General features: G+C 37.5%; 1 protein-coding gene across 2 annotated transcripts in view; it reads right to left on the bottom strand.

Moving 5' to 3' along the window:
* The window catches only part of ADK (adenosine kinase), a 448,784-nt gene that overhangs the window by 393,295 nt on the left and 32,318 nt on the right, over positions 1-23,171 (bottom strand). Inside the window, exon 2 of one of the 2 annotated variants that reach the window (XM_006090233.2) lies at positions 14,977-15,051. In XM_006090233.2, the coding sequence (XP_006090295.1) occupies positions 14,977-15,051 (75 nt within the window). Of the gene's footprint in view, positions 1-7,950; positions 8,053-14,976; positions 15,052-23,171 lie in introns of those variants that run through there. The other variant, XM_023755075.1, reaches the window with a different exon arrangement.

The following is a 23,171-nucleotide window of genomic DNA, read 5'->3' on the forward strand; positions in this document are numbered from 1 at the left end:
AAAAAAATGGGCAGAGGACCTGTACAGACACCTCTCCCAAGAAGACATGAGAACAGCCAATAGATATATGAAAAGATGTTCAACCTCACTAGCAATTAGGGAAATGCAAATCTAAATACAGTTTAATCTGGCTTCTGTCCCTATCATTTCACTGAGATTTACGTAGCTGAGGTCAATATTGACATCCTATTGTCAAATTCACTGGACTGTTGGTTTTGTTCTATTTTTAACTTAGTTTATTTGATTTTTAATTACAGTTGACATTCAATGTCATTTTATATTAGTTTCAGATGTACAACATAGTGGTTAGATAACTGTATAATTTAATTAATCAGTAATTCCCCTGATAATTCTAGTAAACACCTGGAACCATAAATAGTTGTTATATTACTGATTGTATTCCATATGCTGTACTTTACATCCCTGTGACTATTTTGTAAGTGCCAAGTTGTACATCTTTATCCCTTCACCTTTTTTACCCAGACCCCCCCAATACATCTCCCATCTGGCAACCCTCAGTTTGTTCTCTGTACCTATGAGTTTATTTATGTTTTGTTCATTTATTTTGTTCTTTCCAGTTCACATATAAGTGAAATCATATGGCATTTGTTTTTCTCTGATTTATTTCACTTAGCAAAATGCTCTCCTGGTCCATCCATGCTATCACAAATGATAAGATTTCATTCCTTTTTGTGGCCGAGTAATATTCCACTGTATGTATGCACCACATCTTTACCCACTCATCTACTGATGGGCACTTTGACTGCTTCCATGTCTTTGCTATTGTAAATAATGCTGCAATGCACAGAGGGATGCATTTACCTTTTCAAAATATTGTTTCGGATGTCCTTGGATATATACCCAGAAGTGAATAATTCTATTTTTTTTTTTTGAGGAACTTCCTATACTGTTTTCCATAATGTCTGCACCAATTTGCTATTCCACCAACAATGCACAAGGGTTCTCTTTTCTCCATTTCCTCGCCAACACTTGTTTGTTGATTTATTTCTACTGGACTATTATAGTCCTTAAGTTATTAATCATATTACATCTGATAATATTAAGTACTCTTGTCATATTCACTATACTTCGTGAGACCCTGTCTTAGTTCTTCTGCTAATAGCTCACTATTTCTCCTCCAATTCCTCCAATAGCTCTTCTTCATCTATCCATCTACTGAATGTTCTATCTTCCAGTCCACTTCTCCTTTTACTTTATATAGTTTCTTTAGAAAGGCTCTTGTTGGTTGCTTTAAATACCAACTATATAATGATGCTGATGCTGATGGGAATAATAGCTAACATTATTGAATGGCATTGTGTAAAAGTACAAATATAATGTTTATTTATTGTCTATCTCTCCAGCCACAAATTCTCTATCTACCTGAAACATAAATCAAAAATCTAAATATGCCCACCTACATATCACATATTCATCTCATGCATGAACAAAATTTACCTCAACTTCTCTATCTCCTTTAACATGTCCTCCACCCATAATCCCTCAGTTGTAAGTATCACCATCTACTCAGTCACTAAAACCCAAGGTTGGAATATCATCCCTAGTCCTTTGCTCTGATCATAAAATCAATCATTAAGTCTTATCTTTATAACACTAAAATATTACTGAACTTTCTCCCAACCCTTCTACCCTACCTAAAATCTCTCAACAGGTCTATCATTACAGCTTCCTGTAATCTATCTCCTCAAATCCATTGACCTATTGTAGACACAGTGATTTATATCATTCTAAATGTGAATCCAACCATATCATCCCCCTACTTTAACCTACTGCCTGTAACAAGGACATGAGAAACATTCTAATTCCTTAGTAGCCAAATAATATTAGCTAACATATGGCAAATCCATAAATTATCTCATTCATTCCTCATATTATAATATTCATATTCTAATATCCTTATTATAATATTCCTAATTTATTCAAAAGGAAACTGAGCTTCCACAGATTAAGAAACACAGCCAAGGTCACACAACTGTAAGTGGCTCCAGAGAACCCTCATCATTAACCTCTATTCTATAATGCCACAGTAATAAAGTGACTTTTTTCTACTTCTGTCTCCTCAATTAGATTACTAGATGCTAAAGGCAAGAAATTTACTCAACATTGTATTTCCAGTATTTGGGAACATGCTTATCACAAAGCAGGTGCTCCAAAAAAATCTGTATTAAGCTTAAATGAACTGTTAAAAATGAATCCATGTTGCCCTAGGTGGTGTGGCTCAGTTGGCTGGAGCGTTGTCTGTTGCACCAGAAGGTCTCAGGTTTGATTCCTGGTCAGAGCACATACCTAGGTTGCAGGTTCATGCCCAGTCAGGTTGCATATATGAGGAGGCAACCGATTAATGCATTTCTCTCTCTCCCTATGTCTCTCCTCCCTCCATACCTTCCTCCCTCTCTAAAATCAGGAACCAAAAAAAGAATCCATATTTAGGTAAACCTTATGAATACCATTTTTATTAATATTCAAAGTCAGGTCTGAATAACAAAGAATCTATAATGACCACCATCTAATTATATCTAGGGCAAAGCAAAGACTTCATAAATGACTCTATGATCATTTAGTATCCATAATTTAGGTCTTATTGGAGGAAGCCTCAGAGTAACTCAAGACTAATCATTTAATATGTGAAATAATGTAAAGATTCAAAATCAAATATCAGTTTATTTCAAACTGTAAGACTCCAGTATTCTAAAAGAGAGAATCATAATAGCCCACAACCATCTTTCTTTTAATGCAGGTCACAAGGTAAGTTAAAGCAAATATTCAAAATTCTGTATTATTTCCAAATACCAGCAATAATCTGGAAAATGTTATTAACAAATATTGTACTCACTATAGCAACAATTTTATTTTTATACTATAATACCTAGAATAAACCAATCAAAAATGTACATCTATGAAAACGATAAAATTATATAATAAGACCTAAGCTACCCTGTTTAATATTGTAACCACTAATCTCATATGACTATTTAAGTTTAAATTAATTAAAATTTTTTCAAAAATTTAAATTGATCACTTGCACAACCACACTTCAAATGTTCAAAGCTAAATGTGACTGCTGGTTAGGTTACCATACTGGACAGTACGATACACAACATTTCTATCATCACAGAAAGTTCTAGTGTACAAAACTAGAGATGATAGAGTAACTAACCTCAAATTTTGTTTTTACTTTAATCACTTGTATGTGGTTTGAATTTTTCTCAAATAAATATGTTTTTATAATTTTTAAGCTAACAAATTTAGCAATAATCACTAAAAAAGATATATAAATATTTAAAAACCTAACCATTTTGTTTAATGTACTTAGCACCTATGTGTTAATCCTACATAATAAAAGGCTAATATGCAAATGGTCATCACACCCTCACGCGTAACAACCGATCAGCAGGAGGCTGAGTGCGCAGCAAGCATGCGCGGGTAGGCGGGGCTGCATGCATGACCGGTCACCAGGAGATGCATTGAGTACCTCTCAGTCCCTACCCCCTCCCCAGCTCCCATGGGCGACAGCAGCAGCTCCCTCCCAGCACCCAGCACCCGCAGGCAGCGGCACCTCGCTCCTGCCTCCTAAGGGCATGGAGCGGCTCCCTTCCGTCTCTCTCCCGCAGAAGTGGCACGGCTCCCGCCGCCCCCGCGGGCATGCAGTGGCTTTCCACCGGCTCCCGCGGAAGTGGCGGGGAGCCTACTGCACGTGATTTCATGCGCTGGGCCACTAGTGAAATATATAAAAGAATACCTAAAATAATGGAGAAATATATATATATATATACACACATTTTAAAAACTCATGATAAAAATCTCCACTTTTCTAAATTAATCTACAAATGCAGTACAATTCTAAACAAAATTATAGAAAGAATTTTTGTAGAATTTGACAAGCTCATTCTAAAATTTATGTACAAAAAATGAAAAATAACTAAGAAAACTATTGAAAGTGTAAGAACTTGCCCTATAAAACTTTAAGAATTATTGTAAAGCTTTAGTTATAAAATAACAGATAAGACATGGAGCTAAAAGTGAGGGAACTGCATACCATCTCACCATCACAACTTACAATTCCTAAAATAAATTAGAGGGTTATTCTCTTGAGAAACCAAACAAAAGGATCTCTGAACTAAGGAACAACAGGCAAAACAGTAGAAGTAGGGAGGGACAGATGAAACTGCCAATTAATTATGGTACCTGTAGCCCCCTTTTCCTGGCCAGCTCTAATGCTAAAACAGCCAGGCTTTATTCTTCAGAATACCTTCAGAAAGAAAACTGGAAGACTTTTCTATAAAGAAATTAAAGACTTAGGGAATAAACTTTCAGACACTAATATCAGGGGTCAAAACACACACACACACACACACACACACACACACACACACACAATGGGCTTTTAGTGTAACCAAGCCACAATCAATTCCCATTAGTAAACAAGCCCAACCCATTCATATCAACCTTCCAATGAGATATTGAGAGGTATGGGATGGGTGAATGTGTGTTTAAAAAAAACAAACCACTTTTAATTCATGCATGAATGTTCTTTGACACTGTAACAAATTCATCCATTTCTTAGGAGGTTAACAAATAGTCATTATCTCACAGTATCTGATGGTCAAGAATTCAGGAGTGCCTTAACTGAGTTTTCTGGCTCACAGTCTCTCATGAGGTTGCTGCAATCATTTTAGGGCTCAACAGAGGATTGAGAATGCACTTCTAAGTTCACTTTCATGGTTATTGGCAAGTCTTGGTTCCTCACTGGCTGCAGGCCAGAGGCCTGATATCTCCAGCCTCGGGCCTCTCTACAGGGAGCCTGAATGTCCTCAAGACGTGGCAGTTAGCTTCTCCCAGAACGAGTGACCCAAAAGAAGGCGATAAAGAGACAGAGAAAGAGGGAACGAGTATATGAACAAGTGAAAGAGCACCCACAACGGAAGACAGTCTTTTACAACCTAACCTCTAAAGCAGCATACCATCACTTCTGCCATTTGTCACTGGTTATATCAGCATTGGTGTAATGTGGGAGGGGACTACTCAGAGAACACCAGGAGGGGGTCATTGGGAGCTATCTTGAAGGTTGGCTATCACAGTCTGTCCTCTGGCCCCCAAAGACCCCTGCCTCCATTTCTCACATCCATGTGTACTGCCCACCCTCATCATACAAGGTATGAACAGTAGCAAGCCTATGGCAAAAATAATGGCATGTCACCTCCAAGATTTGGTTATAAAAATGACTGCAGCTTCCATCTAGGAAAAATTACTCTTTCACTCTCTCAAATGGCTGGCAATGCAGCAAACAGCTGTCATGGTTTTAGGACACAGAGGAGCCACAAGGTAAAAAACTGAGGACCTCAGTCCAAGAATTCTTGAGAAACTGAGGCCAGCCAACGAACAATATGAGTGAGCTGGGAATCAAATCTATCAACCATAGTTGAGCCTTGAAATGATCGCCACTCTGGCGAACAGACTGCTGCAACTTAATTAGGGACCCTAACGCAGAACCACTCAGCTATGCCACACTCAACTTTCTGATCATCAGGAACTGTGCGAGATACTAAATGTTTGTTGTTTTCAGCAGCCAAGTTTTGGGGTAATGTGTTACTCAGCAATAGATAATTATTATTACACAGTAAGTGATAACTTTATTAAGGCATTTTTAAAATTTATAAAAGCAATTCAGGATTGTTATAAAAATCTTAAATATTACAAAACTAGAGGCCCAGTGCACAAAATTCATGTACTTGGCGAGGGGTCCCTCAGCCTGGCCTGCGCCCTCTCGCAGTCCGGTAGCCCTGGGGGGATGTCCGACTGATGGCTTAGTGGGCCTAAGCCAGTGATGGCGAACCTATGACACGCGTGTCAGAGGTAACACGCGAACTCATTTTTTTGGTTGATTTTTCTTTGTTAAATGGCATTTAAATATATAAAATAAATATCAAAAATATAAGTCTTTGTTTTACTATGGTTGCAAAGATCAAAAAATTTCTATATGTGACACGGCACCAGAGTTAAGTTAGGGTTTTTCAAAATGCTGACACGCCGAGCTCAAAAGGTTCGCCATCACTGGTCTAACAGCACAAACAGTTCCGTTTAGAGCACAATGACAGATAACCCTGGAAGGGAGGTCACCTGAGGAAAAGAGGATGATAGACTTGCTGATTTCGAGGAACAGAGAAAGGGGATGAAGAAGAAAGGCAAGTGATAGATTTAAAGAGTGGCTTGAAAATTTGAACCCATATAGAAAATGGTGCAAATGAACAGAGGATGCAAGTAACTATAAGGAAAACAAATATATATATATGTAATCACAGTCCACAATTTCGTTCACAGTGATTAATGACTTATTTTAATGTAATAAATAATACTAGTGACCAAGTGCATGGATTCGTGCACATTGAAAGGAAATTTAGAAGGTGTCCAGCGGGGTGGAATTGGGCGAGATGGGCAGGACACACCCTGGAGCCAACCTCCCACGGCCCCTCCCCAGCATCTGTGTAGTGAGTGGGGTCCCTCGGCCTGGCCTGCAGGGATTGGGCCGAAACTGGCTCTCCAACATCCCCCGAGGAGTCCCAAAGTGTGAGAGGGCACTCTGCAAAGTTGCTGTCATACAGGGTGTGGAACGCAAATGCAAGTGTGCAGTAAACCAGATTCGGGGCCCACAGTGCCCCAGCAACAACATAACCCACAAAGGTGGAATCATGCAGCCTTGCAAGGAATCCCTCCTCTCTGGTTTCGGGGTGCGTCACCCGAGAGCTGCCGCTGCCAAGTCACTGCAGCTCAGCAGGTCCTGTGTTGAGCGTCTGCTCCCTAGTGGTCAGTGTGCGTCATAGCAACTGGTCGGATGGTCGGACACTTAGCATATTAGCCTTTTATAAATATAGATAGGAAAGATGAAGAAGGGGAAGATGAAGTGGTGGTAGGTGAAAGAGCTAAATCTTTAGGTATCAAAATAGGCAGTCAATATGTAAGATCTAAAACTGACAAGCCAAGAAAAAGCTACATAGAGTACTCAGACTGCCCCTACGTTTAAGAATGTGAGGTAGATGGCAGACATGGAAAATTAACCTTCAATTCACCTAATCTCACAGCAAATATTCAGGAATGATCAGGGGTTTTTACCAGTTACTAGAACCTGGTCAGTAAGAAGGTAAGTAACGGAAACTCAAAAACCATCAAGAGAATATAAAAATCCCTGTAAGAATGACAAAAGCAAAGTTCTCAGAAGGTCAGGGGGAATTATCTCTACCATTACCCAGTTTAGGTGATCTCATCCCATAGGGACTTGAAGACCAAGTGTGTCCTTCCACACGAAGTGCTATTGTGTCCTCTCATCTGGAAGTCATCTTAATGGAATCATGTTATTGTATCCTTTCCTTACACTAAAGGAACTCTATCCTTTGCCTCTCCAATCAATCACCTTTATGAAAATCACACCATAGCAATATGTCTAAGTATATTACTTAGAAACAGATGGATACCAAGAAAAAATAGCTAATAGAAATTTAAAATGGTTTCTTCTGGAAAAACAGCACTTATGGGGAATGGGGTAAATGCAAGAGCAGAGGTAGAAGATGCAGCAAAGGACCAACATTTTTCCTTCAAAAACCTTTAGTACTAGTTTACTTTTTAACTAGTACTAGTGTTATATTAATCAGTTTCTATCGGAAATGCCAAATACATTAAAAAAAACAGAATCAAAATAACATATATTTTATCAGAAGAAATTCGATAGTTAACTCGTTCTCATAGTGTAAGATATTAATAAGCATATATTTAATTCATTTTTTATAGTACCTAGCAACCATTCCTGGATAATTCACAGACTTCAAATGCAAAACAGTTATCTAAACATGGTCTGGAATGTAAGCTAAACATGGTTTATTGAAATAATAGGGAATATTTTCAAGCATATTTTGGAAGAAATTTAAGGAAAGCATTTACCTTTTATGAATAGGATGCAAAAGCTTGCTTTTTAAACTCCAAGTAATAAATGTAAAAATCATTGTTAAAAGTTAAAAATCTCCCCTCCCCCCACAAAAATAGAACTTTAGTTGGCCATTTCAGGATCAGCAGCTAATAAAACAAAGAAACTATTTAAGTGCCCAGTAGTGTTAGCCCACAGCTGCCAGATCATAATCATTCTGATCACATTTGCATGAACTTTTAAAAACAAACATCCAAAACCATAGTGTAGAGTGAAAATAAATTACCTAAGACTAAACATAGTATTATCCCATAAACACAAACATATATTAATAGGTTACATAAGCTAAGATATGCCTAGAGGCATATCTTATCAAAATAGTAACACTAGTTACACATATTTCAAATTTTGTACTTTCTCTTTGTATTTTTATATGGTACTTGATTTTTAAGGTTTAATATTCAAAATATATAAAGAACTCATAAAAGTCAACACCAAACAACCCAATTAAAATGGACAGAGGACCTGAACAGACATGTCTCCCAAGAAGACATACAAACAACCAACAGATATATTTCGCACATCGATGTTTCTCTCTCTCTGTCTCTCCCCTCCCTTACATTCTCTAAAATCAATGGGAAAATATTCTCGGGTGAGGATCAACTACATTAGCTATTAGGGAAATGCAAATCAAAACTACAATGAGATACCACTTCACACCGGCTAGAATAGCTATTATCAAGCAGGCAAGTAATAACAAGTGTTGCAAAGGTTGTGGAGAAAAGGGAACCCTCATTCACTGCTGGTGGGAATGTAAACTGGTGCAGCCACTATGGGAAACAGTCTGGTGGTTCCTCAAAAAATTAATAGAGTTACCTTATGACCCAGCAATCCCTCTTCTGAATATCTACCTGAAAAACACAAAAACATGGCCCTGGCCAGGTGGCTCAGTTGGTTGGAGTGTCGTTCTGGTCACCAAAAGATTGTGGGTTTAATTCCCCCGTCGGGGTGCATATGGGAGGCAACCAATCGGTGTTTTTTCTCTCTTCCTTCCTCTCCCTCTAAAAATCAATGAAAACATATCCCTCAGGTGAAGTTTAGAAAAAAAACAACCAAAACTCAAAAACACATATTCACAAAGATATATTTACCCCTAAGTTAGTTGCAGCATTACTCATGGAGGCCAAGACATGGAGATAACCAAAGTATCCTTCAATAGAGGGTTGGATAAAGAAAATGTGGTATAGCGTCAGCCGGTTCGGCTCAGTAAATAGAGCGTCGGCCCGCAAACTGAAGGGTCCTGGGTTCGATTCTAGTCAAAAGGGCACGTACCTCAGTTGCAGGCTTGATCCCCAGCCCTGCTCATGTGGGAGGCAACCAATGGATGTGTCTTTCTCACATCGATGTTTCTCTCTCTGTGTCTCTCCCCTCCCTTACATTCTCTAAAATCAATGGGAAAATATTCTCGGGTGAGGATTAACAACAACAACAAAAAATGTGATAATGGAATAAGAAAAGACGAAATACTGCCACTTGCAACAACATGGATGGACCTTGAGAATATTATGCTAAGTGAAATCAGTCAGAAAAACTAAGAACCATATGATTTCACTCATATGTGGGATATAAAACTGAAACTCTGGACACAGACAGCAGTGTGGTGGTTACCAGAGGGCTGGGGAGGTGGGAGGTGGGGAGGTGAGAGGTGGAAAGGGCCTAATATATGGTGATAAAAGATGGTTTGACTTTGGGTGGTGGACACATAATGCAATATACAGATCTTGAATCATAGAAATGTACACTTGAAACTTATATGATCCTATTAACCAAGGTCACCTAAATAAATTTAATAAATCCTATACAATAAAAGCCTAATATGCTAAGTGTCCGATCGTCTGGTCGTCCATTCAACCAATCAAAGCGTAATATGGTAATGATATGCTAAGGCCGCTCAACCGCTCGCTATGACATGCACTGACCACCAGGGCGCAGACAGTTGACCAGTCGCTATGACGTGCACTGACAACCAGGGGGCAGATGCTCCGACCGGTAGGTTAGCTTGATGCTGGGGTCTGGCTGATCAGGACTGAGCGAGACTGGCCGGACACACCCTGGAGCCCTCCCACGGTCCCTCCCTGGCTGGCCAACCTCCCGTGTTCCTCCCCGGCCCCGATTGTGCACCAGTGGGGTCCCTCAGCCTGACCTGCGCCCTCTTGCAATCCTAGACCCCTCGGGGGATGTCAGAGACCTGGTTTCAGCCCTATCCCACAGTCCAGACCGAGAGACCCCACTGGTGCATGAATTCGTGCACCGGGCCTCTAGTAATTTTAATAAAATAAAATAGTGACTATTAATTAGTTGACTTCTGGAAAAAATATCTCACACTAAGCAAACTTCAAATCCATGAACTCAAGTTCAATTGATTTTTTTTTTTATAAAGCTTTGAGTTAAAACTGACATACAATATACTGTATATATTTAAAGTTTTAATACATGTATATACTCATGAAATCATCACAAAATCAAGATAAGAAACACACCCCTAAGAGCCCTAACTGTCCCTTTGCAATCTCTCCTTCCCACCTTCCACCACATCCTGGTCAATGCATGTGAAACCAATTACCTGTTTTATTACTGTATAGATTAAAATGAATTTCATATAGTCTCATAAATAGATTCATACCCTATGTATTCTTTTTGTCTGGCTTCATTCTTTTTTTATTTTTCAATTACAGTTTACATTCAATATTATTTTGTTTTAGTTTCAGGTGTACAGAATGATGGTTAAACAATCATATTCTTTACAGAGTGATGCCCTGATATTTCAAGTACCCACCTGACACCATACATAGTTATTGCAATATTAACTATATTTCCTGTGCTATACTTTATATCTCCGTGACTATTCGGTAACTACCAATTTGTACTTCTTTATCCCTTCACCTTTTCGTCCAGGCCCCCAAATCCCATCCACGCTGATAACCATCAGTCTGTTCTCAGTATCTATGAGTCAGTTTCTGTTTTGTTCATTTATTTTGTTCTTTACAGTCCACATATAAGTGAAATCATATGGCACTTGTTTTTCTCTGACTTATTTCACATAGTATAATGCTCTCCAAGTCCATCCATGCTGTCACAAATGGTATTTCCTTCTTTTTTATGGCCGAGTAATATTCCATTGTATATATGTAGCAGTTTTTTTATTCACTCATCTATTGATGGGCGCTTGGGTTACTTCCATACCTTAGCTAATGTAAATAATGCTACAATGAACATAGGGGTGCATATAGTCTTTCGAATTAGTGTTTTGGATTTCTTCAGATATATACCCATAAGTTGAATTGCTCTGTCATAAGGCAGTTTCATTTTTAATTTTTTGAGGAACCTTCCTACTGTTTTCTATAGTGTTTGCACCAATCTACATTCCCACCAACAGTGCATAGAGGTTTCCTTTTCACCATGTTATCCCCAACACTTGTTTGTTGAATTATTGCTAATAGCCATCCTGACAAGTGCAAGGTAATATCTCACTGTGGTTTTAATTTGTATTTCTCTGATGATTAGTGATGTTGAGTATCTTCTCATATGTCTATTGGCCACCTCTATGTCCTCTTTGGAGAAGTGTCTATTCAGGTCCTTTACCCATTTCTTAATTGGATTGTTTGGGGGTTTTTGGTGTTGAGTTTTATAAGTTCTTTATAATTTTTAGATATGAACCCATCATATATATCATTGGTGAAGATGTTCTCCTATTCAGTGTGTTCTTTTAGTTGACAGTTTTCTTTGCTGTGCAAAAACTTTTTATTATGATATAGTCCCATTTTTTATTTCTTTTCCCTTGCCTGAGGAAGTATATCAGAAAAAATATTACTAGGAAAAATATCCAAGATTTTACTGCCTATGTTTTCTTCTAGGATTTTTATGGTTTTGAGTCTTACATTTAACTCTTTAATCCAGTTTATTGAGTTTATTCTTGTGCATGGTGTAAGAAGATGGTCTAATTTCATTTTCTTATATGTACCTGTCCAATTTTTCCAACATCATTTTTTTAAATATATTTTTATTGATTTTTACAGAGAGGAAGGGAGAGGGATAGAGAGTTAGAAATATCGATGAGAAACATCAATCAGCTGCCTCTTGCACGCCCCCCACTGGGGATGTGCCCGCAGCCAAGGTACATGCCCTTGACCGGAATCGAACCCGGGACCCTTGAGTCCGCAGGCCGACGCTCTATCCACTGAGCCAAACTGGTCAGGGCCCAACATCCTTTATTGAATAGACCATGTTTACCCCATTTTATGTTCTTGTCTCCTTTGTCAAATATTAATTGACCATAAGGCTTACCCCATTTTATGTTCTTGTCTCCTTTGTCAAATATTAATTGACCATAAGGCTTATTTATGGATTCTCTATTCTGTTTTATTAATCTACTAGCAGCCCAGTACACGGATTCGTGCACATTGAAAGTAAATTAATTAGAAGGTGGCCGGTGGGGCAGGACTGAGCAAGATGGGCCAGACACACCCTGGAGCCAACCTCCTGTGGTACCTCCAAGGCCGGCCACACCTGGGGCGGCACCGAGGCTCAAAGGGCATCTGCGGAGTGAGCGGGGTTCCTCCGGCAGATGGGGTCCTTTGGCCTGGCCTGCGGGTATCAGGCCAAAACCAGCAGTCCGACATCCCCCGAGGGGTCCCGGAGTGCAAGAGGGCACTGTGCAAAGTTGCTGTCGCTCGGCAGCTCCTGCATTGACCGTCTGCCCCCTGGTGGTCAATGTGCGTCATACCTACAGGCCCGTCTCAGCCTTTTATATATATAGATATGTCTGTTTTATGCAAGTACCGTGCTATTTTGATTCCTATGGCCATGTAGTATAGTTGGATTTCAGGTAGTGTGATTCCTCCAGCTTTGTTCTTTCTCAGGATTGCTGTGGTTATTTGAGGTCTTTTGTGGTTCCACATAAAATTTTGGAATACTTGTTCTAATTCTGTAAAATACGCCATTGGTATTTTGAGAGGAATTGCATTGAATCTATAGATTGCTTTAGAAAGTATGAACATTTTAATGATGTTAATTCTTTCTATCCGTGAACACAGTATATGCTTCCACTTATTTGTATCTTTTTCAATTTCTTTCTTCAGTGTCTTATAAGTTTCTGAATATGGGTCTTTTATATCCTTGGTTAAATTTATTGCTAGGTTTTTATTATTCAAGTGTGATAGAATTCTTAGTTTCCCTTTCTGATAAGTTCATTATTGGTATATAAAAGTACAACCAATTTCTGGATATTTATTTTGTAACCTGTTACTTTACTGAATTCATTTATCAGTTGAATAAGAGTGGACATCCTTGTCTTGCTCCTCATCTTAAAAGAAATGCTTTTAGCTTTTGCCAATTGAGAATGTTGTATGTTCCTTCTATTTCCACTATGCCAAGGGTTTTTATCAAAAATGGGTGCTGGATTTTGTCAAATACTTTTTCTACATCTATTGATATGATCATGTGATTTTTATCCTCCATTTTGTTTATGTGATGTATCACGTTTACTGATTTACAGATATTGTGACAACCTTGCACTCCCAGAATAAATCACACTTGATCATGGTGTATGATCTTTTTAATGTATTGCTGGATCTGGTTTCTTAGCATTTTGTTTCAGATTTTAGAATTTGTGTTCATCAGGGATATTGGCCTATAATTTTTTTTCTTTGTTGTATCTTTTTCTGGTTTTGGAATTAAGATAATGCTGGCCTTGTAAAATGAGCTTAGAAGTCTTCCCTCCTTTTGAATTTTCTGGAATAGTTTGAGAAGGAGAGGAGTTAGTTCTTTGAATGTTTGGTAAAATTTGCCTGTGAAGCCATTCAGTCCAAGACCTTTCATTTGTTGGGAGTTTTTTTATTACCGCTTCAATTTCACTAGTTGTAATCTGTCTATTCAGATTCTTTTATTCTTCCTAATTCGGTTTTGGAAGACTGTATGTTTCTAGGAATTTATCCTTTTCATTCAGATTGTCCAATTTGTTGGCATATAGATGTTTGTAGTTATTTTCTTACAATCCTTTGTATTTCTGTGGTGTTAGTTTTTACTGCTTCTCTTTCATTTCTGATTTTATTTATTTGGGTCCTCACTCAATTTTTCTTGATGACTCTGGTTAAAGGTTTGCCAATTTTGTTTATCTTTTCAAAGAACCAGCTCTTAGTTTCATTGATCTTTTGAATTGTTTCTTTGGACTCTATTTCATTTATTTCTACTCTATTCTTTATTATTTCCTTCTTTCTACTCACTTTGGAATTTGTTGTTCTTTTTCTAGTTTCTTTAAGTGTAAAGTTAGATTGTTAGATTTTTCTTGATCCTTGAGGTAGGCCTGTAATGCTATGAATTTTACTATTAAAACTGCTTTCACTATGTCCCAGAGGTTTGGGGTTGTTGTGTTCTCATTTTCATGTTTCAAGGTAGCTTTTGATTTCTTCCTTGATCTCATTGTTATCCCATTCATTGTTTAGTAACATGTTATTTAGTCTCCATGTCTTCGTGTTTTTCAGTTTTTGCCTTGTGATTGATTTCTAATTTCATACCCTTTTGGTCAGATTTCAATCTTCTTAAATTTATTAAGACTTGTTTTGTATCCTAACATGTGTCTATCCTAGAAAATGTTCAATGTGCACTTGAAAAGAATGTATATTCTGCTGTTTTGGGGTGAAATGCTCCACTAACATTAATTTTTTAAATGTTGGGAATTTTTAAAATTTTGAATATTGGAAATTAAATCATTAGATAAATCATATATACTTCTTCCTCACAAAGAATAAAAAAATAAAGTTTAAATGAAAATAGCAATAGGAATGAACACATGTACCAAGTTTTCCCAGGGAAAATTGTGGTCAAACACTCAATAAATAATGATAGTACAACTGCAATAAACAGATTTACATTACCTGAGTTTTTCTCCAATTCAAGGTGTTACAGAGTAAATTCAATTCTAGAGTTTTCATCAGTTTCTCTTTAGATATGTTTCACATTGTACATATGAAAAGTTTAATACTTACTTATCAAGGAAATCCTTATCCACTACAGCAGTGATGTCGAGAAGAGGATTTCCCATTCCAAAGAGAATATTTTCACTAAAGAAACAAAATACAAGCACAAGTTAGAAATAATTCTGAAAGTAAGGTGATGTGTAAAATGCACACAAATAAAAATATCTTTACCTCATCATGGAAAATAAACCTAACATACTAGTTTATTAAACCTTTTATTTTCCTATTACATGCAGGACAACAACTTAGAGGTAGCACAAAGCCATTTAGAAAGCATGATGACTTTTAAATTAGATGAAATAAAATATAACAAGAAACCAGATCCTGTGATTTTTTTCCCTAATACTCAACAGTCAATGATTCAATCTAATTAATTTTAATGATTTTTTTAAAGATCTCTTACAACAAAGTTTTAAACTCAATAGACATAATAATTAACTCTAACTAGTAAGACACGCAACTACTGAAAGTTATTAAAGAGCATGGAGCAAGTCCTGGAACAATCAAGGACATGGAGTTCATGTCCCCATGTAACCCCTACCTTGCTGTGGTATTATAATTTACAATAAGAAACATATATTGCTAGGTGATTATTGCTCAATCTTTTCAGCAAACCGTATGAAATGTGATTCAGAGCTTCTTGTCTAAAGGACAAAAGAAGAAGAATGTATACATTAACTGCTGTCCTGCATTGCAAGAGAGATGCTGTCAAGCTGCAATGGTTCGAAGCCTCTGTAGAAACGATTGCAGAAGCAGTGGCTGTCTAAGAAGGTCTAAACTTAAAGTAGCACATAAGAGGTGCCTTCATACAGTCAGTTAAGTAAAAACCACTCAATAATTTATAAAAGCAAATGATTTTAAACTACTCATGTAATGTTTTCCTCTCCATCATTGTACATAATTGACAAACTACTATATGACTTCACTGTAATATAACAAATGAACTCTATTAAAAACACTAATTCTTTAAAATGGCTAGTTTCTTAAATGCAAGCACATATAAACTAGAGTCCAGGCCAGTAAGTAATATGTATTACCCTTCTTAAATGATGAAGGCACTATATAAGTAAGCATTTATTTTTTTTCTTGCTCTACTAGATGTGAACAACATGGGGTCTACTATGGCCAAAAACTATGACTGATCCATACTGGAATTACTGTATTTGTTGCAAATCTTAGCAGTGCCTTTTTCCTGGAATATATGCTAGCATAAAAGATTCTCAATGACTTTTTTTGTGTGTGGAGAGGAGATGTAATTTTTTAAAGTCTCATAATTCAGGGCTCCAGCCAACATAAACCTATATTGTATTACTTTTTTGGACACTTAACAAATTTTGCGCATTGACATAAATATTAGAGTAAAAGACCTGGAGAAAGAAATTGCTTATCTATTGATATATTAATATTGATTGGCCCTCTGAACAGTAGAAATGTTTAGTTATACTTATGGTGCTAGAATAAATACTATAACGAGTGTCCTTAACTCTTATACTAATCATTCTCTTTTTAAATCCAGAAACCTAAGCTTCATGTGTGATTCTTCTCTCTCATCAACAACCATCTTGCTAATAACTCCATCTTCTTGGTGGGGACATGAGATTGCCATAAAAGGTTTTGAAAAGTTCTGCATATTCCTGATTATCTAGAATGCCATGTACATGTGCCCAGGACTATGGGCACGATCGAGCCCAGAAAAAGCCCTAATCAATACCTTCTGAGCATGAGGCCCTGCACAAGCAGGAAATGCAGGCTAAGGCAGAGTTGTAAGCAGAATGAGTGATGAAGATATGCCTCAACAAGCACAGAGTCTCTCAGCAAAGAATGGCAGACAATAACAAGTATAGGCAAAAATGTATTCTTCACACACTGCTATTGGAAACGTAAAATGCTGCAGCCGACTTGGAAAAAAATTTGTCAGTTCCTCAAAAAAGGAAGCATAATATTACCATTTGACCCAGCAATTCCAGCCCTAAGCATATATCCAGGAGAAATGAAGACATGTGACAAGACAATAGGATGGTGAAGGCCTGGGGTAGGGGGAGAAAATGGGGGGCGGGCTAGAAGGGGGACATATATAATAGTTTCAACAATAAAGATTTTTTTAAAAAAGAAAATGGTTGCCTGGTGGGACAGGGAGTAGGATGGATTAAAAAGAGGCAGGAGAGAATTTTCTGGGGAGATGAACATGTTTTGTATGCTAACCTAGGTGGTATCATACACAAAAAATTTTTTCAAAATTCAGTGAACTTGGGATCCATGATTTCACTACTACACATAAAAAATTTTTAAAAAGCCAACAGTATAATTTAAGTGAAAAGACTAGGGACATATTTGTGCTCCTTAGATTATGTAAGGCCAATCTTTTCCATTTGTATTCTAGATCATATGCCTTCTTGCATACTCAAGGAAATGATCTTGTCCCTCTGTCCAGCATCATCTATTTTTTTGTTTTCTATTGGATCACTCTTTTCAGCATACAAATATGTTGAAATTCAGCCCCTCTTAACTCCACATATATCTCCAGCTACTCTTATCCCTGCTCCCCATTACAGTAAAACACTTCTAAAAGACTGTCTATGCTCTGATAGCAAGTTCCCCTTAATTAGATAAAATTATTCATTTTAAATCCAATTTTCAGGAGCACATGTGTGGCATAAAAATGACTCACAATTACATAGGAATTTGCAGCTATAAAACATTTTTGTATGTGTTATCACCTTTAAATCTTTAAATAATTCTATTGGTTAGGTATTGCTATTATTTCCGTTTAACAGAAATAAAAAGTTCAGAAAAGTTTTATGACCTGCCAACAGTCAGAAGACAAATAAATGATTCCTAACTTCAAAGCATATGCTTTCTTATTCAATATACTACATTTAAACACTGAGAACTCTCCTAATACAATAAAATGACCTATGATATATAATTATATATTATATATACATATATGTGTGTATGTGTATATATACACACACACATATATATACATATACATATATATATACATATACATATATATATATATATATATATACATATATATATCTTATGGTCTTATTTCAAATAACATTTCAACAACCAAAATCTACTATAACAAAATGATTATAGTATATAAGTATGTGACTAGATAATTTATTATCCAAACAGGACATTTTTGAGAGTAAAGGAAGAGCTATTTATAATTATGCCAGAGTAACAGGTATAATCCAGGATTGTTCTGGGTAAACTGGGACATGTGATCATCCGATTTATAAGCTCGCTTTGCTATTTGAAAATAAGAATCCATGCTTATGGTTTATTACAGTATTTTTTTAATTTTTTTTTTTTAGTGAACACTCTGATTCCAAGGAACATGCCAGTCTTCACATTTGGGGAGGAGATCAAAGGCTGAAGGTTATCAGGAGAGACCCAATTCTAAATCTGGTCAGATACACTTGGATAATGGTGCTACTAAAAATTGATGGTTAGAATATTAGAAACTGATCACTGGACTGATAAGCTAAATGCCTGAAAACAACAGAGTGTTCCATTAACTAAGCAATGTTATAACTTATAGGAATTGACCAGAGGAAAGAAGTCATTCCACAGAATAAAGATCAGATATTGTGCAGTTAATGTAACTCATACTAGAAAAATATCTAAATGAATATGGTCATAAAAATAATGTTAAAATTTAAGAGGAGAAAAATAAAATGATAAACATAATATTGTTTGTAAAAAATTAAAAATTCAAAAGAATATTTTTGTTCAGCATTTCAGATAAATAAAAGTTACCTAACAGTCAATTATAATAATCAATTACTTTAGATAAATATTTCTAATGCATGTCACCCCCAACCCAAACACAGTCTGTTCACTGAGTCTGCCATTCACAGGCACAGAAATAATTTTCCATGAGGTAATCAGGTATATAGTTATAGGCCTCATGGGGTATTTAGAAAGTATCATCAATGGTTTAACCTCTTCACTACCTAGGAGAGTATTATAATAGTTTTTTAATAACAATTTAAAACAAGTAAGTATGAAGAGGTAAAGAGATATTATTAACCAATGTTACAGGAAAGGGTTAACATTCAGTCTAGACAATCATTTTGATTCTGTTTTATCTTTGACAGTTCTGTTTAATGTAGCAATACTGTGGCTGGGAAGATTTGGAGTTAGAAAACCTTGTATGCTTTTCAAACAGAGATGACCTATTTATAAATATGAGCATTAACAGCTGACAACATTGCACAGTTCTGTAAAAGGATTCCTGTTTTAGTTCTTCAAAATACAGTATCTCATAAATAAAATAATTTCATTTTATTTTAAAAGTTCATTTGCCTCACTAAGAAGTCCTATACATAAAAGTTTGTGCAGTAATTGAAATTTTCATTTCTTATAAAAGACACAAGTCCTGAAATGAGCTTGAAAATTCTGTTTTAAAGGCGCTAAAGAAACAGCTCAATAAAGGCAGTTTCAATCTTAGCCAAATTTTAGTCTTCATATGAATGTTCTCCATCTCAGTGGGTTGGCAGATCTTGTTGGATGCACCTCAAAGTCTTGAGTGTTAGGAGAAAAATACCCCAGGACCCCACCCACATCCCACATAAATTTTCCAATGTAGGCCAACTCACAGAAGTGGTTCCAGAATCATCGTGTAGGACACAGTAATGTCGAGTCCCAGAATAGTCTTTGACCAAATATCTGACCTGTCTGGGCAGGCCAAAGAATAGGGCTCCTCAGCTCTAGAGCAAACACTCTCCCGTCTCCCTACCTCATTTTCCCAGTCTTGCCTGGTACAAACTCAAGCTGTAAGCAATGCCCAAAACCAGTCTAGACACTGATGTTGGGGGGGGGAGAAGGGTAATATTCATAGGGGTGTTTTGAAATAGTGTAAAAGTTCATAAAGTAGGAGACAGAAGAGCTGAGCTAAGATCTTTTTTTTAAAACCTTTATTGTTGAGAATATTACAGATGTTCCTCCTATTTTCCCCATTGCCTCCCTCCACCTAGTTCCCACCCCACCCCAGGCCTTCACCACCCTATTGTCTGTGTCCATTGGTAATACATGTAAATTCTTTGGTTAATCTCTTCCTGGTTCCCCTCTCCCTTCTCTCTGAGATTCCATGTTCCATGTTTCTGTGCTCTGGTTCTATTTTATTCATCAGTTTATTTTGTTTATTAGATTCCTTGTTCATTTATTTTGATTTTTAAACTCAATTGTTGCTAGATATGCATTTATTGCCATTTTATTTTCATATTTTTTACCTTTTATTTCCTCTTCAACATTTCATGTAATACTGGTTTGGTGGTGGTGAACTCCTTTAGCTTTTCCTTGTCTGGGAAGCTCTTTATCTGACCTTCAATTCTAAATGGCCTAAATTCTATCTTAAGCTCTACCACTGCCTAACTAGGAAATTCTCTTCTATCTTCTAATTCTACGTGTTCCTGTCTCCTGAATTTAACTCAAGTATCAAGTTTCCTACTGGGCCAATTAAAAATGACAAAAGCATCAATTTACAAATATGTTCTATCATTTCCCAAATTAAGACCAGTTGGAGTCTGATAACAAAGTATAACAGCTGTTATTCAATGATAATTGGACTCTTCATCAGTAATGATGAAGTAGAATACAAATAAAAGCTCAAAGAGACTGTATCTCCAGCCAAATTCATTCAAAGATCTTAAGTTTTAAAAAGAAACACACAACTCTTTTGCTTTAAATCATTATTTAGGAATTCCTAATAGTTGAATGCTACCCTGGAAAGGACACTGAACCAGGTGTCTAGAGATCTAAGTTCTAGTTAGATATATGCAATTATTTTGTATAAACGCAAACAAATTTTGGCTTCAGTTTTTTCAACTATAAAGTCAGGGAATTAGGTAAGTGTCCTTCATGTTTAAAAATTTAAGATTTCAGCATTTATTTTCAGATGACACCATTTCTAAGAGCTCAAATTGCTTTTAACAAGGAGGCATTTGTAAAATGCCTTAAAATTTAAAAGCACTTGCATACCTACTCAAGAACACTGTGGGATACATATTAATGTCAGCATCACTGAGTATATCATTAAACAAATGTCCAGAGAAAAAGGAAAAAAGAGAAAAAACAGTAATTCAAGAAAAGGCTCTCAACCAGAACCCAGGTATGTTCAGCACTGGTCCTCAATGGTTTCCAATTCTATAGTCTGTCACATAGTTAGCAACAATTATTTTTAAGTGTGATGTAAAAAAGAACACTGAACATGAAGTTAAATTTTGATAGCTTGTGACCTAGTTCACTCTCCTTACCAGTAAAAGCAGGTCGATAACATATATCTGTTGGGCTATTAGACTGGACATAAAATGGGAACATGCCTAACATGGTGTGAGAACTAAGGTATGACATAACTGCATTAAATGCAGTTCTCACTGGGAACTGGCAGGGATTATCAACTCATTCAAAACTGTCACCACATACATAGTGGCTTCAACTTCAGTAATCTCCCTGCCTACGCCTGAACTTAAATCATCAATCTCCTTAGAAGACAAGAGGAAAGAAAAGAGGTACTACAGTTGTCTCTCACAATACTTTATAATTTTTGTCCATCGAAGCAGCTTTTTCAGAAAATTTAAATAATATATTGTTTCTATAAAGGCATCATGAGGAGCTCTAGATCATGGATATTTGGATTCAATTCCTAACTCTGCCACTAACTGGTTTTGCACACGGCACTCAACTACTTGGTCTATTTCCTCAGTTGTAAAATGTGGTTTGGATAACATTTAAAAATCTTTAAGTCATGTCACTATGGATCAACACTATGTAAAATGCAGGCAAACAGCTGAAGAAACAGCATAAATATAACGTTATTAGCAGTTGCCTATCCTTTCACAAGTCAAATAAGGCTGGCATCAAACCTTTAAATCAGTCTTTTGAACACAACCACCATTAAACCCTTCATTAAAAGGTGCAGCCTGTTGCCTCTTGCCAAGCAGCAGACGCTTTATATTTGGGAGTTTTTCCAATTAAGAGTAGCCAGGAAGACAATGGTCAATTGAGTCCACATAAGAAATGATTCTTAATATACAGTCACTGATCCACAACCTAATGAAGAGCAGCTTCCCATACTGGGCGTGGCAGTGGAAAGGGGGAATTAACCTGCTTTGACAGCACTTCCTTCATCCATCCTAAAATGCTATTAGCATTATAACCCGGGCTTATATGTACTGTAAAACCTTTCAGCACCTGAATTTCTCCTGCATAATGAAGTACTCTGCCTATGTTAGTTCCGAATTATGCAATTTAAGAAAGAGAAACTGCATCCGAGTTCAGCACCGTTGAATGCTACCTTATCTTACCTGAGGGTTAGGTTCTCGAGTCATCTCTTAAATTTGTGTAGTCACAATAAGCAAAGAGAAACTGTTAAATCGCCAGGACTTAGGCGCTGGAAGCTCAGACAAAAACAAACAAACAAACTTATTCTCTTCACTTTTGTGCTGGGGCCTCCCTTTCTCTGGGACAGTGAAGGCCAGGGTCTACTTTAAAAGAGGGAGGTCAGAACACTGAGTAAATAACGTAACTTACCTCCTTTTAGACATAGTTGCATTAGCCTAAGTTAAACATTCAGTCAAAGATACCGCAGGGCGATACCCCATCGCCATTAACAGCGCACCTCAGAGCTCCGGGGGAGCCGCTGGGGGATGTGTTTACCTTTCACTGCAGACCTACTATCTGACCACACGCGTTTCACCTGCGGCTCCCACCAGCAGGTAAACAGATGGCGCCTCCGCGCACTCGTTCCCGTCAGAAGCAAACACGTTAGGGACGCGCGGTTTCATCACTGGGGCAATCTACCTGCCCCGGAGAAGGGCCAACTTTGCAGGTCCGCCCAAGGCCGCGATGAAGTTCTGTCACAGGCGTGACCTGCAGGCAGGGACAGACGGGAGCACGCCACGCTTCCCCGGGGGTGGGGGAGGGAGCCACGTTTTTCATGGAAAAGTGACTACACACACAGGCAAGCCTCCAACCTTGGGATCTGGGCGGGGGTCACGCCAGGGGGCGGCTGCTGACAGACCCCGCCAAGTGCCACCGACCCCCAAAACTTCTGAGGAAAGCAGCAATGCCCAAATGAAAAGTGCAGAGGACCTCCCACCCGAGGCGGAACCACCCGGGCGAAGGGGCGGCAGGTCGGGGGTCCCACCCACCCAGCAAGGCGAGCGGCTCGGGGCGGGCGCCCCCCT

The sequence above is a fragment of the Myotis lucifugus genome, unplaced genomic scaffold, assembly GCF_000147115.1.
Source record: "Myotis lucifugus unplaced genomic scaffold, Myoluc2.0 scaffold_69, whole genome shotgun sequence".
Lineage (NCBI taxonomy): Eukaryota > Metazoa > Chordata > Mammalia > Chiroptera > Vespertilionidae > Myotis > Myotis lucifugus.